The 9,949-nt window shown below is 36.6% G+C and overlaps 2 protein-coding genes and 1 long non-coding RNA gene across 4 annotated transcripts; 2 read left to right on the top strand and 1 right to left on the bottom strand.

Annotated features, from left to right (window-relative positions):
• The first annotated feature begins 214 nt into the window (after positions 1 to 214).
• On the top strand, positions 215 to 2,540 carry LOC121229201 (S-adenosylmethionine decarboxylase proenzyme). Of its 2 annotated transcripts, none has more exons than XM_041112709.1 (3): positions 215 to 436; positions 587 to 742; positions 832 to 2,540. In XM_041112709.1, exon 3 carries the CDS (start codon positions 1,058 to 1,060, stop codon positions 2,231 to 2,233), a length of 1,176 nt encoding a protein of 391 aa, XP_040968643.1. In that variant the 5' UTR covers positions 215 to 436; positions 587 to 742; positions 832 to 1,057; the 3' UTR covers positions 2,234 to 2,540. The 2 variants fall into 2 exon arrangements, with proteins under 2 accessions (XP_040968643.1, XP_040968644.1); XM_041112710.1 differs by having other exon boundaries at positions 221 to 436; positions 542 to 742.
• A 930-nt stretch (positions 2,541 to 3,470) lies between these two features.
• LOC107944887 (GDP-L-fucose synthase 1) lies at positions 3,471 to 4,993 on the top strand. Its single transcript, XM_041112711.1, has 2 exons — positions 3,471 to 3,739; positions 3,827 to 4,993. The coding sequence occupies exons 1-2, from the start codon at positions 3,727 to 3,729 to the stop codon at positions 4,768 to 4,770; spliced, it is 957 nt and encodes a 318-aa protein (XP_040968645.1). The 5' UTR covers positions 3,471 to 3,726; the 3' UTR covers positions 4,771 to 4,993.
• A 3,504-nt stretch (positions 4,994 to 8,497) lies between these two features.
• LOC121229202 (uncharacterized) lies at positions 8,498 to 9,701 on the bottom strand. The gene is made up of 2 exons (XR_005926897.1): positions 9,071 to 9,701; positions 8,498 to 8,976 (listed from the first exon to the last, which is right to left on the bottom strand). It is a non-coding gene; the product is annotated as an uncharacterized lncRNA (long non-coding RNA).
• Positions 9,702 to 9,949: the final 248 nt, after the last annotated feature.

The following is a 9,949-nucleotide window of genomic DNA, read 5'->3' on the forward strand; positions in this document are numbered from 1 at the left end:
ATAAATTTGAGATTTATTTTAATTAAATTAATATCTTTTAGAAAACTGAAAAACCACTAATCTATTAAAAAGTGTTTTTTTTACGATAATCACTAAATTTATATAATTATGTTATTTAACTTCACAAAGTTACGCGATTATCCACACTAAAATTCCAGAAACTGCCACGTAAATTTTCTCTTCTTTAAATACCATGCCTCCGCACTCTGCTCTCACTCGCACAATAGAGAAAGCCCTTTTTCCTCCTTTACATCCCTCAATCTAAAATACTCCCTTAATAAAAGCGCCCCTGTATTTTGTTTCACCACCCTCTCCTTTTCCCTGTCACATATATCTTCTTTGTTTTCTTAAACTGTTTCTTAATAAAATAAATTTGGTCTCAAGCCTTTCCCATTCAGTGTTGTATTTCCATTGGTCAGAATCCTTTATCAGAACTGTAAGTTTGTTGTTTAACAACGGGTTCCCAATAATCTGTTTGTTTGGCTCAGCATACTGTTCTCTATTTTCCCTTCAATCTCTGATGCAAATTTTTTGTACCCAGATTCAATCTTTTCAGGAAGATTTAATTGAGACTTTTTTGGAGCAGGTAAGCGTGAATGTTGTAATGGAGACTAAGGGCGGTAAAAAGAAGTCTAGTAGTAGTAGTAGTTCTTTACAATACGAAGCTCCTCTCGGTTACAGCATTGAAGACATTCGTCCAAACGGTGGCATTGAAAAGTTCCGATCCGCTGCTTACTCCAACGTACGTGTCCTCCATTTTCCCTTGAACTGTTGTTTTATGTTTTTGGGTCTAACATTTTGTTTTTCTTTGAATGGTTCTTGTTGTTGCAGTGCGTTAGGAAGCCATCCTGATATACCTTCAAACAAAATGGCACTCTCGATCTTAGAGTAGGATTTTCTTCGGCATCTTTTATCTATTTCTTTTCTTTTTGTTTCTTTTTCTCTCTCTAATTTAAGAAGATTTTCTAAGAATCAGAGACTGAAGCTTCCTTGATCAAATACCAAAACCATTGAAATAAATTTCTAGTGATATTCTTAGCATTGAGCTTTTGTTGTAATGAGAATGGACATGGAATCACCGCTGCCTCCTTCACCAATAGGCTTCGAGGGCTTTGAAAAACGCTTGGAAATCACTTTCTTTGATCCACCCGTCTTCAATGGCCCAAATGGACTCGGTCTTCGAGCCCTATCTAGAGCCCAAATCGACTCAATCCTCGAGCCAGCTTGCTGCACCATTGTTTCTCAGCTCTCAAATTCCAACTTCGACTCGTACGTTCTCTCAGAGTCGAGCCTCTTCATTTACCCAAACAAGATTATCCTGAAAACATGCGGAACCACAAAGCTTCTCTTATCAATTCCTCCGATTCTCCAACTCAGTAACTCACTCTCACTCACTGTGTCACGAGTTAACTACTCACGTGGCTCCTTCATTTTTCCTGATCACCAGCCCTCCCCTCACCGTAACTTTTCTGAGGAAGTTGCAATGTTAAACGGCTATTTCACTGATTTCATTGCCGAAGCTTATATAATCGGCGATCCAAAGCTTCAAAACCGTAGCTGGCACATTTACTCGGCCGTACCAAAATGTTCACCACAGTTCGTGGAAGATCAGAGGGGAGAGATCACTCTGGAAATGTGCATGACAGGTTTGAATAGAGAAAAGGCAGGCGCCTTTTACAAGAAATCGGGAGACGAGAATCACTCGGCACGTGAAATGACGAAACTGTCCGGAATCGCTGACATTATTCCGAGTCACGTGATATGCGACTTCGAGTTTGACCCCTGTGGGTACTCAATGAATGGGATCGATGGGTTGGCTTACTCCACGGTGCACGTGACCCCAGAAGATGGGTTCAGTTACGCTAGCTACGAGTCCATGGGGCTCGACCTTGAGACTATCAAGCTCGAACCATTGGTTAAGAGGGTGCTGACATGTTTTGGTCCAAAAGAGTTCTCTGTTGCGATCACGTGCAATGGTGGGGTCCCTGTCTGGTTCATGGAAGTTGCTGACGTGGAAGGCTACACATCTCAGTATACAGTGAAGCAAGAGCTGCCAGGTGGAGGGTGTGTGGTTTACAGGACTTACTCCTCCGTGGGTGAGAGGTGCATGGTTCGCATCCCGACTAAATTAACCATGAAGCAGCGGTGCTGGGAGGCTGCAGCGGAGGAAGAGGATGAGCAAGAGGTGGCTGGTGGTGGGGCGGTGGTTTGTCAGTGTATTTCGTCAGCCTGAGAGTTGTCAGCCAGTCAGTCACAGGTTGTATGGAGTTATTTCTATTTTCGAGTTAAATAAAAATTTATGGGTGTCAAATTTTTGGCACTAGGCTATGTTTTAATAGGGTCGTGTATTGGCTCGATTTGTAGACTGATTTAAAAATATGATGTCTGGCAATGGCATAATCTTTGTGAGAGGAGTCCCTAGGCAAAGCTTATTGTCAGTGTCATTTGGATGGCTTCGGAGCGTTAGAGTCGAATTTTATGATTTGATTGTAAGGACTGATCTGAATTGAAATATTAGTATAAATGTGATTTGTCGTTCATTGTTGGAGAAAAATCCATTTACTTTTTGTTATGTTTCATAGCGTGATTGTGAATTGGGTTCACTAGCTCCAAATTCAAATATTCTCTATTTTTCAATATTTTCTACTCCAAAATGATCGTGTTATAAATTAGTGGCTAACATCAAGAACCAAACTTTTTTTATCTACTCAATTATTCATTTCACATATGTGCCAACTTGAGGCCTTTTTTTCATTTCATAACTTCGTTTGGCTATTTTACCTGAATATTATATAAAAAGAATGACTTGCTATCTTTCCTAGTTTCATTCGAAATTCCCTATACGCGCTTTTACATAAACTCTTACTCTGCTATTCTTTTCAAATCATAGGATTTGTAAGAGAATATTTTTGAAAATTTAAAAATAAATATATTTATTTGGATAGATATATTCAAGAATTTCAATTTTTTTTAGATAATCTCAAGGAGTTTTAATCGTTCAAATCTCTTTTCTAAATCCCCTTTTTTTTAAACTCCTCTTAATTTCATTTGATCTAATACACATAGTCTCACTACAAGATAAAAATTTAAACTTTAAAAATTATTTTATTTAATTATAATATATATTTTAAAATTTATTGAATATTTCTATATTATTTATTTTTAATATAATTAAAAAAATTCTATTAATCTAAACCAATTATTTATCTAAACAAAACAATTTCACATCCAAGCCTTTTGAGTTTATTAATTCTAAAGTGCTAACATTATAAAATTTTCAATCTAAACAAACTTCACTAACACAAAATAAAAAATAAAAAAATTACGATTCTTCATATTTTTCCTCATTATAGTCCAACATCAAGGGATTGGAGTTTAGGCCATTCAGAAGCAGCCCATTTCTAATAAGAAACAAATTGTTGGGTTCCAAACCGGCCCAATAAATTGGGCGTTAAGACTTTTTTGGAGCTAACAACGCCGAACACTTTGTATGGCCGATGGCCCTTTCCTTATCTCTTCCTCCGCCACTCAAACTCGACAAATGAAGCTTCCTTAAACCCATACCCAGTAACGAAATTTCCCACATGGGTTCAAAATACAATACAGACGCTATTCAGGAGCACTTCACATCTCTTATTTAGTACTTATTATCAGTTTCCAAAGCATATTAGCATCTGCTCTCTTTCGCTCGGCATCTTCAGTTCTTCACTTCCCCAGTCTCCAGCAATGGGAGAAACCGGTAATTCCCTCTCTTTGTCTTTTCTTTATGACCAGATCTCAGCTTAATAGTCTAACTCTGTTTTGTTTTGTTTCTTCTTTTCCACAGATTCTTTCTTCTCGAACAAATCAGCGAAGATCTTCGTAGCAGGCCATCGAGGCCTAGTTGGTTCTGCCATAGTTCGTAAACTTCAGTCCCTAGGCTTTACCAACCTCCTACTCCGCACCCATGCCGATCTGGACCTTACTCGCCAATCCGACGTCGAATCCTTCTTCGCCGATGAGAAACCTCACTATGTCGTACTAGCTGCCGCTAAAGTTGGTGGGATCCACGCCAACAACACTTACCCTGCCGATTTCATTGCCATCAACCTCCAAATCCAGACCAACGTCATCGATTCCTCTTACCGCCACGGCGTTAAGAAAATCCTCTTCCTCGGTTCCTCTTGTATTTATCCCAAATTTGCGCCGCAACCCATCCCTGAAAACGCGCTCTTATCCGGTCCCCTGGAACCCACCAACGAATGGTATGCCGTTGCCAAGATCGCGGGGATCAAAATGTGCCAAGCGTACAGAATTCAGCACGGCTTCGATGCTATTTCCGCTATGCCGACAAATTTGTACGGCCCCAACGATAATTTCCATCCGGAAAATTCCCACGTTTTGCCCGCTTTGATGCGGAGGTTCCATAAAGCCAAAGTGGAAGGAGCAAAAGAAGTAGTTATTTGGGGAACTGGTAGTCCATTAAGGGAATTTTTGCACGTCGACGATCTAGCTGATGCTGTGGTTTTCTTGCTGGGAAATTATAGTGGGTTGGAACATGTGAATGTAGGTAGCGGAAAAGAGGTTACTATTAAGGAATTAGCTGAATTGGTTAAGGAAGTTGTTGGGTTTGAAGGGGAACTTGTTTGGGATTCTTCGAAGCCTGATGGGACTCCTAGGAAACTCATGGACAGCTCGAAGCTTGCTTCATTGGGGTGGAATGCCAAGATTTCTTTGAAAGATGGGCTTATTGATACTTATAAATGGTACTTGGAGAAAGTCAAGCAATGATGGCAGAGCAGGTGATATTGTTGGTTTCTTCCCTGATGAATTTTTTGATCGGGGTATTTGTTGTTTTGTGATGTTGTCATTATTATCATCGCCTATTGTTTGTTTATTGTTATGTTTGGATACGCCGTGGAATAATTTGAGGTTAATTTTGTACCAATTATATGGCATCCAAGTTGAGCATGAGGAATTCCTTTGCTATATATTGGATCAAACTTTCTATTGAGGAACTGACTAGATATTTCTTTTTATTTAATTTCGAACTGGATTAAATTATGTTCAATTATGGTTGAGGTTTATTCCATCTTATAGTTATCTTTGTTTGAAGGATATAAATGAAACAGCTATGAACTAGGTTTCTGCTAAATTTTGGTACGGTCATCTAATTACTTGGTTTTGCTATTGTTAGCTGGAGACAACATCTTTTAGTTTTTGAAATGTGGGGATGGTATTATGTTATAGTTGTAAGCTGCCAGGGTGATTAAGAATTCGTATTAGTGTTAAATTCAAGTTAAACTATCTTATGTATGATAAATAATGCTTGATACTTTCTGTGATATATATTGACTTGAATGGTAATTATTAGGAGACTTGCCATTGCTTGTCTAATGTCAATTTTATGTCTTCAAAGTCCATGATTGGTTCATTATTACGGACTTTTATGTATGCATTATGTTAGTCCAGCTATGTTTAACCTTTAAGAGGAAGGTTATTCTGTTGTTGCACATAAAAGTATGTCTAGTAGCGAGGGACATGTATGAACTTGCTACTTTATTTCACCTATACATAACCATGTCTATGGTTCTTTTTTATTATATTGTTCTACCATTATACTTTTTGTACGTATCATCCCATCAATCTCACCCATTCTAGAATTTGAATTTGAAACATCCAAAGATATAGTCTGAAGCTCTAACTGCAAGGGTGTTTCCCCACTCCCTTCTCCTCCCAAGGACATTGATGGCTGTGGTTTAGATTTTACCATTTTGGAATAGTGTCAAAACACTTATTGTTGCAGTGTAAGTTTCATTTTTTTTACTGAAGCACTAGATGTTAAACATTTAGTTTATATCATCAAATAATCTTCTACTACTAGATTCAACCAAAGTGGATTTCATTCTTGCAATCTATGCATCCCACTCTTCCAGTTTACATCTTCAACATGTGCTAATTTTGTTTGATTTATGTCAATGAACATGAGGACTAAGTTTACCGCTCTTCCCCCTTGATATCGTAAATGGGTACTAGGAAATATGTCTTTGTAGTCTACACAGTTACCTTTGGTCATTGTTATGTGAATCTCTGTAGTGCAACAGTATACCTGATTTCAGCTAATGCAATTGCTGGTTGTGTAGCTCATACAGCTTGGTCATGTGTTATGCTTTTTCCATTTAGGCCTTATTTTGTTGGATTTCTTTGCTCTCAATGAATTAAAAAAATTGTTAAGACTGCAATAAATTTGGCTTATATACTCTGTTTGAAATTTGTTTAGTTCATCGTCTGTTTGATCGAGATAGATGGTATTCATTCTTGATGGATGACTTCTTTCTGATGATGTTAATGGCAAAAGTTCTCTATATATGAACTTTGTGATTCAGTAAATTTCTGTCTTATGTTTTTATTCTTGTTAGTTGCATTATGTGCATGGTTGGCTGTATTATTAAGCTATTATGGACCAATTTGGCGCGTTAGAGTGGTGCCATTGTTTGATATGTGGAATAGCCACGAGAAACTATGGTGCTGAGAGACATCAATTGAGGGACGTGGGAGAAGAGACCAAATATTATAATACGCCAGAAAAGTACCAATTGAAGCATTAATTTTGTATGAGTAAGATGCAGATGCAGATGCAATTAATTAATTAACAGAGGGCAGGATCAGCTAGATTTTTAGGTCCCCAAAGTACCATACGTGACGACGCCAATTGAATGAAGGCTTGGATTGTGAGCAAGAAACGACAAGGATACCGAGATAGATTTTAACCAGTTAATAAAGGTACAAAAGTCATAAATACAAGGGGGTCCCTCTTCTTTAATTTCCACTCCCCTCTCTTGAATGCTGTAGCTTTAGGTTTCCAGAATTGGCCGAGTTTTGGTACAAAACTTGTAAACACAGTACTTGAGCTGTAATGGAAAATATGACCATATCAAGTGAAAAATGGTAGAAAATAGATTAGATAAATAAATAAAAGATGGCAGAGCTGGTTTAGGCTAGCAAACAAAACAGAGGCATTAGGCTATATGGTTTGAGACAGACATTTTACCTACACTCTACAGCTAAGAGCTCAGCCCAGTACTGATTTTCGAAACTGGTCATTGCATGCACAAATTAGCAAAATTGGGTCATAAATAAAATCACTGTTTCAAATTTTAATTATTATTTCATTGCTAAAATCTGTCTTCTGCTACTCCCATAAGACAAGATCATAAATCTGCTGATATGTGCCACCCTCTCTGGCTCTTTGATTTGGACAGCCATCCCTGACTCAGAATGAGTCAAAAGGTCTTTCTACTTATCATTTTTGAATAGTGTTAAATTCTGTTTTGAAATTTTGATGTTTAAATTTATATACCGTATTCATTATAAATTTAATTAATAAATTAACTATTATTATTTATAAATTTTTAAAAATTATAAAAATTTAAAAGATTTCAGTTAAAAAATATAAACTAAATCGATTAAATTCACGAAAAGGAATATGATTTTAAGCTGCTGTTTTCCACAATACAAAATATGTCCAAGTAACTTATTTCCCAAGAAATGAAAGATACTATGATATCAAGCATTTCGTGTGAAATATTTGAAAAGGGAAACAATTAGTAACCAAAAGCAATACACATATGGCAAAAAACACTTTATTTAAAGGGAATAAAAAAATTAAATAATAGCTTAGATGTAGAAATATTTCTGAAAGACACGAACCCATCTGACACAGACAAATTAGTAAACACACATTACTTTGATTCTAAATATAAATTAGGCGACAAAAATAGGAAATCTCTAAACAATTTGGGTTATTTTTATATATATTTATCAATGAGAAATCACTTTCCAGGAAATTACCATAAATGAAAAAGGCCCCACCCACCAAAGACCATCAACCATCAAACCATTCAAAACAAAAATAATCACATCTCAACTTTTTTTTAGAGATAAACACACACACCTAACCTATTGTCTAAAACATAAACACCCCAAAACACAACCCAGTTTCACGTGCTGACCAAAAACCAAAAAAGGAAACAAAAAACCCCCCAAAATATGCAGAGCAGTGCCAGCATGATAGGACACTTCCATGAATCCCCAAACCCCATCCTCCTCCTCCCCTCACTCATTAACCCTCATCTTTTCTTGTCTCTCCCTTTGTTTTTTCTTGTTTTTCTCAAAATTATCAATGCTCTTTTTAAAATAATAAATAAATATAGCCCCCAATTTAGACTCTATTTTCATGGTGCCCCTGCCCTGCACAACGGCCATTTCTAGGTGCTCTCTAGGTCAACAGAAACCCCATTAAAGTGAACAGAGATGCATGAGAGTAAATGCACGAGGAGATTGCAAATTTATTACACAAACATATTTCCCCAGAAAATACACAATAAATTACAACTACAAATTGAGCTTTGAATTGAAGTTTTCATTCTTAGAAGGAACCCCAAAAATTTACTTATTTACTGCTCTTTTTTTGGTTCAATTTTTTAAAGCTTCATGAAGCAAGCAACAAGCACATAACTAAAGCTGAAAGAGGAAGTTAGTGTTACTAAAATTTAAAGAAAAAGGGCAAAAGATGAGCAAAGAGAGCAACATACCCATTGCTTTTAACCCAACATTATGGACCAACAATGTAGGCACTAAGCAGCAAAAAAGGCAACAAAAATTTTTTTAGTGTATCATAAATGAACAATATAAGAGATTGAGCCGATCCCGCCAATATCACCACCACCGCCGCCGCTTCCGCTGCCATCTCATCCACCATCTTCCATCACCAGAAGCTGAAGATGAAGAAGAAGAAGAGAGCTTGCAAAGATTGGACTTTGAGGAAACTTATAATATCCCTTCTAATATTGCTCCATGCTTCTTCATATGAGCATCCAAAACCCATTTGCTTCACATAAACTGTCATGGGAAAGCTCAATCTTGCTTCAATTTTCACTGCAGTCACCATACTGAACCAATCTTGAAGAAGGCTTTCACACCACCACCACCACAAGCCTATCATCATTATAACACAAAAGAATGAGCGGGATATTAAAAAAATGAGCTTTTCTATTTCAAACACTACTCCCCAAAAATAAAAACATAGTACGTTTTGATTGTTATTTTTCTTTCCCTTTGGCAAAGCTTTCCTTAGGATGGGGTTTTCTTGTCCTATCTTAACAAGAAAAAGTTGAGATATTCAAAGAGTGAATCAAAAGAAAGATAACATTTTGAATAAAGAAGAAGAAGAAGAAGAAGGAAAAGAAGTTGAAACTGGGTTTGTTTGAGTTGCTTGTAAATGTATGTACACTCAAAAACATAATGAGACCAAGTGAAAATGTGGGCAATGAAAGGGGATGGATGGTGTTTATTAGTACGGTTTTAGAGTGGAAGTTGGAGGAGAGGGGAAGGGATGGGAGGGGGAGGGGATGGCTTTTGGCTTAACCACACAGCTCAGTTTACAGGTTCAAGTTCAGCGCCAAAGCTGTTCACTTTACTTGCCCCAGAAGCCCCCAGATTAGCTAGATTTGCGCAAGCAACCTTTGTCTTCTTCTTGTTTCCTTGCTTACCCTTCATCATTACCAAAAACCCCTTCTTTATCCCCCACTTTTCCCCATGTTTTGGATTCCACAATATATAATAAAAACTGACTTAACAATATAAACATACTTCTAAAAGAACCCAACACCATAAACAAATACCGTATCTCTCTTTCTTTTGCGCTTTTTTGTAGTTAGGTTAAATTCTACTATTGGTACTGTATTTTGTAAAAATTATGGATTCAGTTTTTATATTTTTTGAATTTAAAATTTTAGTCATATTCCAAATAATAGTAGTTAAATATGTTTGGTTAAATTCAATTATTAGTTGTGTACTATACATAAAGTTGTAGATATTCTCCAATTTGATCATTATAAATTCTTATATTTTTTAAATTTTAAAATTTCAATTTTGACGCAAATCCATTAACGAAATTTTTTGTAAGTAA

Source organism: Gossypium hirsutum, chromosome A05, assembly GCF_007990345.1.
Source record: "Gossypium hirsutum isolate 1008001.06 chromosome A05, Gossypium_hirsutum_v2.1, whole genome shotgun sequence".
Lineage (NCBI taxonomy): Eukaryota > Viridiplantae > Streptophyta > Magnoliopsida > Malvales > Malvaceae > Gossypium > Gossypium hirsutum.